Source organism: Daphnia magna, linkage group LG1 (genome assembly GCF_020631705.1).
Source record: "Daphnia magna isolate NIES linkage group LG1, ASM2063170v1.1, whole genome shotgun sequence".
Lineage (NCBI taxonomy): Eukaryota > Metazoa > Arthropoda > Branchiopoda > Diplostraca > Daphniidae > Daphnia > Daphnia magna.
The window spans coordinates 7182729-7199404 of NC_059182.1; the positions used below are offsets into that span (position 1 = coordinate 7182729).

At 36.5% G+C, this 16676-nt stretch overlaps 2 protein-coding genes and 1 long non-coding RNA gene across 3 annotated transcripts; 2 read left to right on the top strand and 1 right to left on the bottom strand.

Moving 5' to 3' along the window:
• The first annotated feature begins 223 nt into the window (after positions 1-223).
• On the top strand, positions 224-643 carry LOC116928550. The gene is made up of 3 exons (XR_004397303.2): positions 224-302; positions 374-420; positions 474-643. It is a non-coding gene; the product is annotated as an uncharacterized LOC116928550 (long non-coding RNA).
• A 4670-nt stretch (positions 644-5313) lies between these two features.
• On the top strand, positions 5314-10945 carry LOC116928558 (trypsin-1). The gene is made up of 11 exons (XM_045179483.1): positions 5314-5887; positions 6645-6853; positions 7334-7452; positions 9352-9382; positions 9451-9565; positions 9639-9716; positions 9776-9817; positions 9879-9941; positions 10014-10126; positions 10266-10345; positions 10518-10945. The coding sequence occupies exons 1-11, from the start codon at positions 5704-5706 to the stop codon at positions 10621-10623; spliced, it is 1140 nt and encodes a 379-aa protein (XP_045035418.1). The 5' UTR covers positions 5314-5703; the 3' UTR covers positions 10624-10945.
• An 861-nt stretch (positions 10946-11806) lies between these two features.
• LOC116928566 (double-strand-break repair protein rad21 homolog) lies at positions 11807-15501 on the bottom strand. Its single transcript, XM_032935663.2, has 12 exons — positions 14980-15501; positions 14686-14915; positions 14428-14620; positions 14234-14372; positions 14084-14166; positions 13653-14013; positions 13351-13571; positions 13116-13254; positions 12665-12999; positions 12402-12536; positions 12180-12335; positions 11807-12114 (listed from the first exon to the last, which is right to left on the bottom strand). The coding sequence occupies exons 1-12, from the start codon at positions 15121-15123 to the stop codon at positions 11989-11991; spliced, it is 2262 nt and encodes a 753-aa protein (XP_032791554.1). The 5' UTR covers positions 15124-15501; the 3' UTR covers positions 11807-11988.
• Between the last annotated feature and the right edge of the window lie 1175 nt (positions 15502-16676).

Genomic DNA, 16676 nt, shown 5'->3' on the forward strand with positions numbered 1-16676 from the left:
ATTTGTTATCGAAAAAAACTGTAGTGTTTTACAACAATTCGATTGGATTCTTTGAAAATAATCTGAAATAATCGAAAGCATATCTGTACATTGTCACAGTGGAATAACATTTGGCTGTGGTGCGGGAGATCCGAGTTCGAATCCAGATATAGGGCTTTCGACATCTTTTGTTGAAATCGTGAGACGCAGCAACTCATGTATTTTTTTCGTCTGCTACGAGTGACTTGTGTATTCTGTGAAATATAAAAAAGTTAGTATTCAGATTTAAACATTCACCAAATTTTAAATTATCTGATTGAAAGGTATTCTGCGTAATGAGACAGTACGACACGTAAATTTTTGTGTCGATTATAAATTTTCCTGAATTATTTAGGCTGCTGCATTAGATATCAGTGATGGTTGTATAAAATGTTACCCAAGGTATTTCTTTAATTATAAAATTGTTCTCATATTTTTCTAATCTTATTTTATAGTTTTTGGGTGGTTGTTGAATATTGATTTTGTGGCATGGAGATACCGTTGCCACTGTAAAATTATACTTAAACGAGATGTAAGTGTAAGGTTTGTTTGTTCACAATATTGGTGACGCACATCTGGTTGTGTATTACCATGAATGGGTACAATACACCTTAAGCACATTACAGCTGACAGTAGTAAACATGGGTTTGAGTAAATTGTTAATTACTAGAAGCCCAAGTTCATCCTTTTTCCTTGCTGGGCTTTATCGTACGGTAAACCCACGAAATCATGTTTTATTCTTAAACCCCTTGGTTTTCTTAATACTATTGATTGGTTAATGGTTTGGCCCCACAACCTAGAAGCCAAAAATCTGGTGAAGATTGGTTGTGTGGTGGCACTTTCATTTTTCTTCATTCATTCTTCATAAAGATGCTGCACGTAGGTTCGTATGGTTCTATTGTAGAGTTTTAGGTAAGTTAACATTACGGTAGCATATTGATTTTTGCAACTTCATTCGTTTCATGTAAAGCCAGCTAATCATAACAATTATGATTAGTTTAATTTTTGGAACAATTGGACAACAGTCTAAACCGTGTTTCCACAGAGAATTAGGAATACAATATGGACAATCACTGTTAAACATTTGTAACTTTTCCAAATAACGTTTTTTGGCATCAATACTAAGTCCACTGGCATAACTAGACAGTGACATAGTTAAACACTAACACTATAACGAACTAATATATAAAGAAAACACATCAGAACTTCAAAACAACCCCCTTTTCTATCACTGTTTTTTTTTTAAATTAATATTTCGCAGAACTACACAAGTCACTCGTAGCAGACGAAAAAATACATGAGTTGCTGCGTTTCACGATTTCAACAAATCTTAAAAAAGATGTCGAACAGCCCTATAGCTTCCCCCATAGCACAGGTCGCTCCCACGGACATCCGCAGTTTATCCAACCCGGATAAGGGTGATATCCAACGGACATCCGTGGAACTGCCCGATCTCCGAACTGGATGTCCCTCGGGTATCGATTGAATATTACAAGACCTCCCCGGAAGATGCCATCGGATATTCTAAGAACATCCGAAAGGACTTCTTTTGGTTATAAAGAAGACATTATAAGTAAAATGAACATCCCCGACTCGTGATTCGAACCCGGGCCTATCGCGTCATAGTAAGATACCCTGTCCATTCTACCATTTCAATCATATTTAAATCAACTATATTTGTTACGAAATCAAAATATTGTGAAATACTTGTGAAATGTCTGCTGCTGGCGATGCCCAACAGCTGTCTTATTTAAATATATGCTTAGTACAATTTTTAAAACTTAGATAGACTTGAATTATTTTCATTCTAGTATTTATATTTTGCTGTTCTTGTTACACTACGAATCGCTCATACAAATTATCGAGCACCTCGATATAAAAAAATGTAAATGAAATCGTAAAACCTAACTCTTCATTAATTTTTTTTTTTATTTATTAAAAATTTTTATAAAAAGCCAAGAGTTTGTCTTATACCCCCCCAAACCCAAGCTAGTACTTCCGTTTGCCAATCCAATCACGTTGTGGTGGAAAATTAAAACCCCACTTAGTTTTAAACAAAATTTAATTTTAAAAGTGGGTTACTTAGACTATATTATAATAAATCAAAAACTCTTAACTTTTATTATTAATATAATTACATGCAATATGTTTATTTGAATACATACATACCTCCGACGTCCCATGGATGTAAAAATGGGTCCGTTTATGAAGGTCTATTTTTTTTACATCCACGGGACATCTAAATTGTAACGGGCTACCCAAGGCCAATTTTTGTCCCCTGCGGAACAATACCTGGATGTTCGTTTACGATGATACCAAGGACATTCAAAATTTTACTTCCATGGAACATCCAAACCGTCTCGAAAGACGACGGACGTAGGTGGGAGCGACGAACGTCCATATATAATGTCTCGAGGACGAGCAATGCTAGTGGAGATAGTTCTTCGGTTGTTATGCCCACTACCTCCTGGTTTCATGTGGGTAATGAAATACCAAAACTGGTTCCATTTACCCGGTTCATGATCCGGTTTGCACCATTTTCTACCCCATGCACCTCTGTTCTCCCTAGACAGACCCGATTTTCCCCCTAGTCTAAAACAAATTTTATGAATGCAGTTATAGTTTTCTCAGTTTTCAGGAATGCTGGGAAGGTAATTTGAAAACTAGTTCCTAATTAATCCATTGTAAGGGTTGAATCAAAGATCTGTCTTACTAGCCTCCCATTTGGCCAATTACCAAACTTTCAATAGGGTAGACCGGACCCATCTTGGACACTTCCGGTTTTTCCCTTTTATCTCCTAGCCCCCTACAGCAATCACCTCTTTTTGTTACAAATCATTCTTTATACTATAGAGCAAGTGACTGACGCGTAGCTTTTGCGGTGGGGTCAATTGAGACACTTTTTGGTTTTTTGTATCTCTTAAAAACAAAACTGAAAATTTTAACATAAAAATGATATAGGATTGTAGCCTACTATCTCAGCTACTAAACAGTATTTTTTTATGAGGAAAAATTAAGCTTAGTTGTAGGAAATTGTAAAAAACTAAGGTCACTTTTTGTGTTTCAATTGTCATGGTAGCAGGGCAATGGAAACGGTGGGTCGACGCAATTGCAACGTGGGTTTTCCCATAAGGAAGCTTCTTTATACCCACATGAAATCAAAATCACGATATCTCATCATCCACAAATGCTAGTGTGATCAAATTTTACCACAAGGCAGACTTGCCGTGCGATCAATTTTTTTGAGTTCGATCAAACTCAACTGTCAATGAGTTTGAGTTCGATCAAACTTATCGTCGCGATTAATTTCTTGCGCCATCTATCGGTCAATAAAATAAACACAATGTAAAATTTATACAGATATTTGTTCTTTGAGCTTTCATTTAAGACTTAAACCGTTTTCTTTTGTTAATTTCCTTATTTTTACTTATATCGAACAAGCCAAAAGAATTAATTCGACACACAAATGTCAATCAAAATCTTCACTATCAGACAGCCCTGACATAGTTATTGTTACACAGCTTCACTTTACAATACTCTAATTGGAAAATATAAATACAATAATGTAATTTATGAAACTAATCTGACAGTACTTTTCAAAAAACGTTGACAGTTTCACTAGTGCACGACTTCAATAGTAACATTCTTGGCACTTAATTATATTTACTATTACTAGATTGCGTGCAGCAAGAAATATTGATTGCAAAATTGAGTTTGAGTTCGATCAAAAATTTTGAGTTTGATCGCGATCAAACTCATCCTTAAATGAGGTGAGCGATCGATCAATTTTTGAGTTTGAGTTTGATCTCGATCAAAAATTGAGTTCGATCACGGCAACTCTGCCACAAGGTACAGTGCAATTTATAGATTTTTTACATATGCTTATGGTGTATCGTACTTAAGTTTAAAATATTTAAATAATTAAATTTTAAAAAATCCCATTAAGCTACATGCTTTTTCAAATAAATCCCAAACAGCTAATGCAAGTATTATAGTTGTGTTGTGTTAATATGATGATTTACATTTTTTGAAATGAATTACATCAAATACTTGCAAAAAAAATGCACCCACTCACGGACAGGGAATATTAACATAGTGTTTCAATTACCCCAGCACAATAGGGTCATCGTTACATTTAATTATTTAAAATTATTTAAGAATGCAGGAAAAAAATTAATGACATTAAGTTATAGAAAAATGAATTTCAAATCGTTTAAAACTAATTTATTATTACAGCATACCATTTTAGGATTCAAAACAAAAAAAGCAAAATTAACAGAGGGAGTACAAAAGATTGATTTTTCGAGATAACTTTAAAAGTTTTAAATAAAAAAACTCGTGAATTTTTCTAAACTTGTAAACCCTGTCATTCTATTAACCCAAATTTTTTTTTTAAATTCCTCTCATATGGCGTGAGAAACAATTTTTGTTTCAATTGCCCTGTGTCTCAATTGACCCCACTCTCCTCTAGATGTCTTGTGCCGGTATGGCCCAAATAATATAACTGGCGTTTCGAATTTTTTCCCTTTAGGAACTTTTTTTTTTGTTTTTGTTTTTGTTTTTGTTTTTGTTTTCCTTTTCCCTTTTTTTTCCTTGGAGCAACATAGGATGAAGGCAAGCATGACGCAAGTGACCACAAAGCACAAACAGCCAAGCTGTGACCTGCTTTCTCTAACCGTTCAAAAGAGACTCATTATCACGCAAGAAAACGACAAAGCATACTTCCGTGACGTACTTTCAGAGCTTTCAGAGAAAACAAAGCACATACTAGAAAGTGACGGGCATATGAAGTGTTCATGTGCTTAGGGATCGTGGTGGCGCCAAACCCAGTCAGCCAACAACCTTTTCAGATTGCCTTTAACAATCCCTATTAGATTATTTACACTGTCTCTTTGTATTCCAAAAGCTTCAAAACCCCCTAAACAAACAAAACTCACATATTCGTATAAAGCGCGAGCATAATTAAAGTTTTTAGATTTATGGAATACGCGGGTTTGACAAAAAGCATTGAGCATTTCAAAGCAAAGATCTTTGTCTAACCTAACAGCCCAACAGAGCGTAATTGGTGTGTAAACGACTGTAGGTAGAAAGTAACAGGACACCCTAGTATGCGACGTTGTTTCTCCATGGTGGTTGAATCGTTGTAAAGGACCGACGAGCTGTATAGGCTTTGTGACCTCAATTTCACGTAAAAACCATCTTGTTGCGGAAACCAAGAGAAAGTGTGGAGAGAGCAGAACAAATGAAAGGATTACGAAGAGAAAAGTAACGATTAATGAATCCAAAAATAGTCATAGAATAGTTATAGGATTCCAAACGCAAGCAGTAAGCATTCAGTCGTGTTTGTAAAACTTCGAGATAAAGCAGCGTCAGTCGCCGGAAAATCTTTTAAAAGAATATCAGCATTAGATGAATCAGCACTGCTTTTCATTCAAATTGCCAAGCAGCTTCCGCTCCTCCGTTAACCCCGTTCAGTGAAATCTCTTCAGCTGATTCTTTTATTTGCCGCCGCTCCTATAGTGCTCTCTTCAGTGAACGAAGTTACGTTGCTTAGGTATCATCGTGGAACTAGCCACAATAAAATTGAGTTCCGCTTAAACTTAAAAAAATTAATTGTTTTAAAAAGACAAAGTTTTATCACCTCCTTTGCAACATCCATCATTCTTCGAATCAAGTGTTGATATTATGGAAACGGAGTTTAAAGTGCTCGTTCGATGGATTTCAGTTTTTCTTTTCTTGGCTATAGAAATTGGCAATGTTTGCTGCACAAACTCTTCCAAGGAATTCCCTGAAGATAATCTACCATTTACCTTTCCAAGTTTTGATTTTCTTCACCCATTAGATAACATTGATGCCACGCCTTCCAATGGTACTTTATATAATTTTACTTAATAATTTAGCAGCCAAGCTGATATGAAGTTGTTTTACTTATATTGCAAGGACAATGAAAACAAAACGAAAAAGTTCCCCTTTTTTTTCGTTAAAATAAAAGTTAATTTGGTTTTTTAAATTTAATCTAGTTAAAATTTTTTTTATTCTCTCGTTAAACAACACCCCAAATATAGTCCCAGTACCAGATACCCGGGTCTTTTAGCTTGTATTAGCTATAGGCGGTGACACTTTCACTTAATTTCTCACTAAGACATTACTCTTGAGTATCATATACTGCCATTTGTTTTTTGTTTTTTGGGGGGGTTTTTTCTGCGAAAGATCGTCGCTCAATTCATTTTTACTTTGGAATATCGTCGACCAATGCATGCTACTAACTTGTAAGGGATGATCTATAGAGATGGGTTGAATAACATGTAGGCTAGCGTGCTCCCTAACAAGACATTACAAGACTCGAACAAATGGATCGAAGATCTTCAAAAGATCTTCAAAGCAAAATATTTTCATTCTGAATGAATGATGGGAAATTTTTACACGCCAGTCAATTCCCATAAAGAGTAGATTGTCATAAAACTGATTATCGTTGAGCATATAGTAACTGTGCACATTTGTTTCTTAGAAAAAATTTGGCAGTTCAAGATGCCAATAATAGTAAAAGAATTTATCATAACTTTGAGGCGCCAATAATTAAAACAACGTCAATTTCAATGACCTAAAGTTTCTTCTAATTATTATAGAATGCGGAATCAGCAAGTTCTACAGACAACGAAGACCACGCGACATTGAAGAAGCTGTTAGTTATATAGGCCCAAGAGATAAAAATTACTTACTTAAATCAATTTTTAAAAAAATGAGTAACAAACACGACGAACAATTTGAAAGAGAGACACAAAATGCCCGCATCATTAACGGGAAACAGAGCAAACCAGGCGCATGGCCTTGGCAAGTAAGTGGTTATTGGAGTTTATGAATGCTTACATTTAAAATAGAAATACGGAGGTTCAAAGCATTTGGAATATGATGAGAATAGCCTAGTAGTCTAATCGCTGGTAGTTTGTAGGCTATATAAGAGGGTAGATACATTTTCTGTAAATTCAGAGGTTGGAGGTTATTATCCTTATTCAGACGCATAGGCCTACATTGTCAACTTGTGTATCTTTAATGGAAGCGTTTTTGTATAATTTCTGTTTTGAGTATAGTAGTTGGACAGTAGGTTTATCTAACGCTAACATAATTGATCATAAGCTATAGGTCTATAGTGATTTCAGCTATTTGAATGATTATTTAATAATATTATGTTAAATATTTACTAAGAACGTTAGCCTTTGTATTTTCTCTGCTACTTGAATGACGAAATTTCGGAATTTGGGGAGCTACAATTAAAAGAATATAGATTTTAAAAATAACATCTTTGAATTTCATCTAGGTCTCTTTACAATTACTACATCCTAAATTGGGCTTCGTTGGACACTGGTGTGGAGGTGTCTTATTAAATGGGTTGAATGGAGATTATTGGGTCTTGACAGCAGCACACTGCATTTCCAAGTAGGTCGAATCTTCGTCCATGACTATTACAATTAGATTCTACTAAGATAAAAAAAAAAAGTTATTTAGTTGTGGACTACTTTTGGAATAATGTCAACAGATAGCCTAACTTTTTTATGAAATTTAGTAGTCTACTAATTTTCCCCCGCAATATTATAACCTGCGTTATTGCACAAAGGGCTTTTTGAACCTATAGTAGCCTATATTAATAAGCTGAAATGCTACACTGAACTCCATACAAAATGTTTCCTTAATTATAATTATAGCTGATGAGAAATATTTGTTTTTATCTTTAAAATTTTACTTACATTTGATGACTCAAGAATAAAAAATTTAAACATGCGAACCATCTAGGAAAACAGGGTTAACGAATGCAAGTCTTACCCATAGTCATAGTGTATACGCGTCAACTGCATTTTCCCCATATTTCCCAGCATTGCGCCTTCTTTGTATATGCTTTTGCCGGCTCCTGCCAACGATCGTAGAAAACCCAGCATTAACAGACAACAATGAGGCCAAAATATTCTACGTAGGCCCTACCGTTTTGTCGAATAATTGTTCACCAGGAACTTGGAATCGGTCGCTTGGAACTTCAGAATAGAAAATGATCATTGGACATTAAGGAAAGCAAACGGGTTACGTCGATTGTTGGTAATAATTACGATAGTATCGGCTTCTTACCGTTGCTCCATGGCAGCAAAAGGTTTTAAATTATAGTCTACAGTAAAACATAGTTTTCAGCCTAACATTCACCATCGAAATGGTCCTATAGCTTAGGTGTGTGTTTAGGGGTCTTAGATGTTTCCTAAATGTAGAATAGACACATATATCTATGATTTATTGATAAGTGTACTGAAAATTGAGGAACTCCATAAATTTTTTTCTTAATATACGAACGCCACAAAGAGCTGCTTCAATAAACAGAAAAGCCAGCTGAATAATTTTGAAGGGAAACCAATTTTTATTTCAAAAAGCACACCTCAGGAAAATTTGCGATAGAATATACCTTGACCACAATAGAAAGAGATTAGAGAACAACGATTTTCGTTCAGCTTTAAGAAAGAACAAATGATAAGGAAAAATTATGTGAAAAATTATAGTGCAGTTAATCAACGTGACAAAAAATCAACCGGGAATTTACAAAAAATCTGTTGAATTGGATTGCAAGAAAAAATAATAAATAGAACTAACAAAAACGGGAAAAAAAAATTTACTTGACGCCAATAATATTTAGTAAAGGATATTTTAGAAAAATTCCAGTTGACATGCATCGCGTGCATCCGAATTCATTAAAAATAATCTGATTCAAATCAACATTCAGCCACACTAGGCCTACGATACTTTTTTTCAAAATGTTCTATCCTATTTACAAAAATGTAGTCTACACTTTTTTCGTAGAAACTAGTGTTAGGTTAAGTACAATGTAGCTTTAAGCCAACCCAAGGCTTACATTTTAGAATAAGTAGTAATATATGAATATATCTAGTCTATATCTACAGGTCTAGCGGTATTCTAATTTGTGAGCACAATTATTTATTGGGATTTTCTTAGCTCATCACCCTCCCAATGAGCTTATGAGGAAGTGTTTTTTTTTTTACTGTACAAAAGTGGCATAAAGAAAGTCAAAATAATTTTTTTATAACAAATCCCCCCCAAAAATGCCAATTCATTTTTCTGTCGGGCTTAGACTACTTTAGCTTTTAACTGATGATGACGATGGAAAACATCTTTGTTGGATTACAGATATTATGTTAAGTGTATAATACGGGGCTGGAAAAAAGTCATCGTTAGGCTAAGTGTAAAATAAGAAATTCTGTTGAACAATATTTTCTAAATGTATGTGTGTATCTGTATCATATATATTTATGTTGCTAAATCTTGTTTCTATGCATATTCTAGTGACGCATTCAATTTTCCCTTCAGTCCTCTGGTAGGCTCTGAATTTTTAGAAATTGTTCGTATTTGACATGGTTAATGAGATGAATATATATTTTTTAGTGGACAGCTGTTGTGGGCGAGCATGACCGGGCGACGGAAGACGGTTTTGAACAAAGAATTATGATAGAAAAAATTTATCTCCATGAAAGATTCAAAGAATATCATCATGACATTGGTACGTATTTTAAAATAAACATAACGTAGACTAGCTATTTGTTTTAATTGAATTCTTTCTAATGATTTTAAAGCTTTGATGAAATTACAAAAGTCGGAAAGTTTGCAAAATGCCACGGATCGTGTTCGTCCAATTTGCCTACCAACAGAAGGTAAAAGAGAAATTTCATGTTTTTTACCTGGATAACATAATCAAAGATATTCTTGCCAGACGACGTTGACACGTTTCAAGGAGTAAGATGTATAGCCACAGGTAGGTCTTCAAATTTTTTCATTAGACAACATTTCACCTTGAACCACTGAAATTTATTAAGGATGGGGACAATCGAAAAAAGGGAATAAATTGGAAAATATTCTTCATCAAACTGAGCTGCCGGGTACGTAACTTACGAGTTGAATGAAGCAAGTAATTTAAATAGTATAGGCTATAATTTTATTTTTTTTTTCAGTTGTAGACAACTCGCATTGTAAACAAGTATACGGTACTATATATAACATACCAATAAACGATTACCATCTTTGTGCCGGACCTATAACAGATGGAGCTTCGGGAACCTGCGTGGTAAGCTAAAATTCCGTTTAAAGATTTTGGTGTATCCTACTTCTTGAACTGCGCAGTAGTATAGGCTTACCATACACGTTCTATAACATTTTGAATGTGAACTCACCTGGATGGATAATTTTCCATACATCTACAATAGGGAGACTCGGGCGGACCACTACAGTGTAACTTACTTGATGGACGATGGTATCTTGCTGGCATTACGTCATTCGGTTCAGGGTGAGTTTTTGAATTTAAGAAAAGTTCTACGATCACGCTGTGATATTTAAATGATGTTTTCTAGATAATCTAACCTTATCGAACCTCATAAAAATTACGATTCGGCTGTGTAGCTAATGTGTTTTTCTACTATAAGTGTTCATTGATTAAAGTGTTCGTTATATTTCTCTAGATGTGCTAAGCCTGGATTTCCGGATGTTTTCACTAGGATTACGTATTACCTTCCCTGGATTCGTGGAAAACTTCGTTTAGGTGGAGATGGCTTCCACGATGTTTAGAATTTCTACTCCAGTTTAACCGGGTTTAACATTTTACATAGTCATTTTTTTTTTCGTTAATCGTTGGGAATTCAAAACAAAGGGATGCGAATGCAGTATTTCCTGTGCATTCAAATCAATCAGTTGTGTGTAGGGGAAAGTGGGGCTAGTTGGCCCGGGGGCAGGTTGGCAAATCTCGTTTTTCGGGAATACCAATAAAACTACAGTCCTACAATAATTAGGAGTTATAAATGTCATAATTCCGCATCTTTTAAAAGAAAAATCTGTCCAAAAGTCCAAATGGTGCGTGATTGAAAAATAAAAGAAATTTTTTAGTTTAAAATCGTGTTGCCTATTTTTTAATTATTTTTGTAAAGTCGAAGCAGTTCAAACACTGCGTGGTAGCTGGAATGGGAGAAAGGGCTAAGGAACTATAAGATCAGAGGTAGAGATGTCCGCCAAAGACGATTGCCGTCGTAGGGTCGTAACATCTACAATTCGTTCACGTGAATTGATCTTCGAAAGTTGCCAATTTTGCGGTTATTGTCAGCCGACAAGTGTGTATGGCAATTATTTAGTGCCCTCTTTCGTCCCTTATCCCGCATATTATCGATTACTTAATCCTATAACCCAGGTATATGATCGATCCCCCAGTTATATCTATTTGCCAAAGCTATTTGCTCTCGCTTTCCCGCTCAGCTATGCTGCTGTCCAGCGGCAAATTATACAAACGGTCTCATTCGACCGTACAGCACCATTGCGCTCCAGCGCCTTCTATTCTAAGGTAAAAGACTATGTCGACTAGAAATTTTAGAAAGATTATCTGATCATACTTCGTGGTTCAATCTGTGAAGCTTGAGCTGCGAAAGATTATTGATCAATACAATCTAGTAAACACCTACCTAAATTATTTTTATGAACGACATGTGGATTACTACGAAGTTGCAGATCAAGCAGCGACACTTAAATCGGGATTACAAATAGTAACCCCACGCGTGTGATCGCGGAAATACCAGATGCTGATATTTCCCTGTTTTGCACAGCGCTTACCGATTTTCCATCACACATTTTCTAGAATACTGCCGGGATTCCTATGCTTTATACAAAAATGATCCTACAAACAACCCCAGGACACCACGCATAATATATTCTTGTAAACCCAATGCGGGTCAAACATTCCTAAACATTCTTAAAAACTAACTAGTTCAAAACCACGATATTGTATTACAATTATTCACGCGTCATCATTCTATACGGCAGAGAATTTAAAACGCACAATAGCTATTCTTGATCAAAACATTTGGAAAAAAGAAACATGAGGACACGGCACGTTTTCGACATAATCTTTCGCACACCTTTAACGCAGTTTAGTTTGAACGATCATCATCACAAGGACGGCGAATCAAATTTAGGCCCCTGTGTAACCATAATTTCAGCGTAAGACTTGGGTTGTGATAACTCAAGAACCTGGTTTTTCTTCAGGACCAGTAGAGAGTAAAACTTCTGGGCAACCTACAGAAAATGATTTCTTTAATACACTGATAAGATAGATACGCCACGTTTTTCTGAATACATACTTGTTTCTTGTTGTTCCGGAAAGCCATTTCCGTGAAAGGTATCGTGTCATTTAGCTGCATTTTCGCACGCACAAGGTTATACATCGCCGCAGCTCGCTTATTAACAACGCGCTCTTCAAATTGCTCATAGGTTTCATCCGCCAACTGCTCATCTAACTGTAATATATTATGTATCAGTTGAATCTTACGATCCCAAATCGAAAGTCATTTGTGTAATCTTACGGGACCAACTGATGGTGCCATTTCGTAGTCATCATGCCAAGGTGTAGGGGGTGCACGCTCAGAAATAGCTCCAGGCGTTTGTGGAGGCAAATTTGTAAAAGATTCAGTGACATCTAAACCGAGATTTCCCATATTCTGAAATGTGAATATTAGAGAACATTACAAATTTGAAATATAATGTGGCCATAAAAAAAAAAAATAAATAATAATAATAATAATAATAATAATAAATAAATAAATAAACTGCGAAAGTTAATACACACCTGGTCGTATCCCATGTTTTCCATTTCGGATAATGCTCTTGAGGCATCTGCGAATGAAGATTCAACTGGTTCTGGCTGGGTGATGGGAGCATGCAATGGCTCTGTAGCCTGAACTTCAGGTAAAGCGGGAAGTGAAAATTGCGGGAATGAATGATCTCCCATTTCTGATGGCGGAACGGCGGTGGGAACAGGAGATGACTGTGTTGACGGTGCTAGTAAGCTCTGATACTGAACTTCTCTTCGTTTCTGATGTTCCTCAGCCTCGGCCTCCAAATCAACAGGAGCTTTCCGCTTACGTCCTACTGTGCGTTTTACAGGTTGAGGTGTAGGCGCTTCTGCAACAGAAAATAGAAAACATTTATTTTTCATGGAAGGATCCACAATTATGTCTATTAGTTTCACACTAGTCTGACATTATGAAGAATTTCCTCCAATGGATTTAATACAGTACCTGGAAAGTCTTGACGAAACGATTCGACAACCTCAGTGGCGCGCACTGTTTCCAAAGGAACATTTTCCTTTTCCACCTCAGGCGTTAGCCCGAAGTCATCATTTTCTGTTGGCTGGCTAGTGAGGTGCCTTTGGTAATCCTAAAATCAATTCAATAGAAATAACAAAACATTATTGGTATTTAACAGAACAGCGAATTCTAGTTAAAAATAAATCTAGTAATTGTGAATGGTTACCCTAAACAACGAGCGGGCTGGTATTGACCTCCCGGGAAGTGCAAAAAGTTTTTCTACTCCTCCGGTTTCTTTCCAGTGCATAAGTCTTCTCGTAGGTGGGGCCAAATCCAGAGTGGTCACTATGTCGGATGTATCTGAGAGCTGTGATTTCATTTCTTCTCCTGATATGTTTTTAACTTCGTCAACGATAAGTTTCCTTTTGCGTTTGTGACGAGCCCATCCTGATAATCCATCAAATATTAAAGTTCAGTAATTTTATGAGTTGTTGATCCGTGGACAAACTGTTATGTAAGGTTACATACCCTTGACTGTAGTCGTATCAACAGGGGCAAGAGCAAAGCCTTCTTCTTCATTTTGAAGAAGTGTAGTTTGGTCAGCATTAGCGCCTGGTACTTGATCATCGCCTTCTGGAATGCTGGCAGTACCTTGGTCAAGGTTATTAATTTCACCAGAAGCACGTGTGGGAGATCTGGGTGACACCGGAGGGTGACTCATACTGGTAGATACGGGACCACCAAACGGACTGACAGGTCGTGATGATGAACTACTTCCACCTACGGATGGTGGTCCTCCGTAAGCATCAATGCCGTCATCATCAGAATCTTGATTGGGCCCATTGACATTTTCCAGATTTTCTCGACTTTTCATTCCTACTTTGATATCCTTCCAAACGCAAAACCAATGTTAGAAATACAAACTGGAAAGAATTATTATTATTATTATTTTTAATTACGAGGTCAGACGGTTCATTCAATGATGGTACATCACCGATTGGGGCATCATCAAACAGACCACCACCTTCAAAAAGACCTCCACCTATTGCGGAAAATCATGTTAGCTATGAACTGACAAAAGCGACGTAACCATTTTGCGTTTGCTTTACCAATTTCGTCATGCCCAAGGTTCCCACCAAAACCATCATCTCTAATAGGCGTGTCTGCTTCGGAACGTTGCCGAATTGATGAAGACGGACGATTCCTGCGAGATTCATTGCGATCACGCACTTCACTGAAGAAACTTCCCTAGAATAAGAGAGCATTAGATGTAGAAGCTACGAAACTGGATATCTATATTTACGGGTTCGAGTGAATGGTCTATCGATGAACCATCTCGTATCATTTCAAGGGGACCAGAATCTCCAAATCCAAGATCACCAAAACCTTCTTCATCATGGTTCAAGGGTGGTAACTGGCAGCCATAATCCTCACGCATAGTAATTTCCTCAGCCCTGGACTGGTTAAGGGTAAACTGTGCTTGCATTTCAGCATCACTGGGAATATTATTAAAATTGCCAATTATTGTATAATTTATAAATGAAAAAAGTCCACTACTCACTTCAGGTCTGGAACATTTGCATCAAAATCATGGAAAACTTCAGGCAAGGTGATGGCTTGAACTGCAGCTTCTCTGTTTTCTTCAGGCAAGTCAACCATACCAGGCCTAAATGCCATTTTAATCTTAACAAAGGCTTCATTGCAATCAGCCAATAGGTATTTGGCTTTACGGGAGTATATTCTCACAACACCAAGAAGCAAATGACCTGAAGTTCTGAGGGCAATTTTGACCTTAAATCAGCCAAAAACAAGATTTTAAGCACTGTGGTAAAAGAAACTTTAATCGTAATGAAACCTTAGGATGTAAAATATCTTCAACAGATTTTTGGATGTTTGTTTCAAAGACATGTGCCTTGGTTAATTTCTTATCCCAATGGGCAGCTAACCAAATTCTTGCTAGAGGTCCTTTCTTTGCGAGAACAAAATGGGCATAAAACATTTTGAAATATATTGGCTAACACAGCCTTGTGAAGTATCTTGTAGCAAAAAATGAGTCTAAGAAGCTCATACAGAGAAACACTTCGGGTATAATCAACAACAGGTCACAAAAAATTGCCCGCCAAAACTAGTAGTGAATTGGCGCCAAGGTATGTTTTGGTTGTCAAAAGTTTCACAGGAAGAAATTCTGATTTAAGCACTGCATTTCATAATCCGGCTGTGCAAAAACATTCTCACTGTGTTGATTGAGAATGACAGTGTGAATCACATGACACAATAAACTAAAATATTATTGAATTATGTCTCTTTCTACGAAAACCGTTATCGCTTCGAACGACAAAGACGAGTCAATGGCGTCAGTCAACAGTCAGTTGGACCATCACATCACCGTCCCAAATTATGCAGGCCAGACGCCAGAGGTTTAAGAATATTGTGTTCCATCTCTGCCAGAGGTCTCTGGTGGGCGTTTTCCGAACAAAGCACAGCTATTTGGAAAACGGATTTTATCATAACAAGAAGCAACTTTTAATATGCTTTCTATTTCGGATCACGAAGGAAATAGTAAAACTCCAATTTTAACCATTTAGTTATTTACTGAATGTTGAACGGTTATACTAGGGCAGCGTGCGTTCGATTATCATATGGCTTGTAAGAAAAAGGGATGTTGGATCACGGGACAAAAATTGTGGCATCCCAGTCCCATGTGTGGTGAATGTGACATCTGACATGGAGTCATTAAATCAAAGGCATTATGTTTTTCGGTTGCGACCGAGAAAAATTAATGGCGCTACGCTAGAATACCTCGGCCAATAGGTAGAGTATTGGTAAGTGGATAATTTTACCGGTATTTATCGGTATTGAGTATATGATTGAAGTCGAATATTGCATCCGGTTACATCCGAGAAGTAAATTCCTTGCTAGTGTTTGCTAAATTTTTTTTTTTAAAGTAATAATTACGCAAAATTGTATATCGTGTAATACTGAATGGTTAGAGCCCCCATTTTATGATCATTGTATTTTTAAAAGCAATCGAAAAAAAGCTGTGGATTTCGGAAAAATTGGGTTCGTTTGGCCACTCAGTTCCACTAGCCGTGCGTGATGACAGGGCCAACAGCTGAATTGGTTCGCCTTGCAGATACGGAATATTTTCAGTTCTTTTACTAAAAATAATGTACTAGATTACCTATGACTCTTTCCAGCGCTTACTTAACATAGCTTTTTGTTCGCCAAATAATCGCTTGCAACGCGAAATACATTTAATACTAACTGCATATGAGCTACTTCTGAAATCGGAAAGTTGTCAACAGCAATAAATTTTCCGCTATTAAGGTTGAGGTAACATCGCAAGCATAACGTGGATGAAGGTTATAGTCAACAAGAATGGTGAAGTGGTGCATTAATAGAAGAAGTATTGAAGTTTTCTTTTGGTTAGAGATTTAAAATGTTGCAGTACAGAAGCCCCATCTCCTACTTAACTGTCTTCTGCCCATTACGCGAATATAGTAAAGGTGTAGTAACATCTTAGCAGTCGAATTGAAACTCGACCACTTGTCA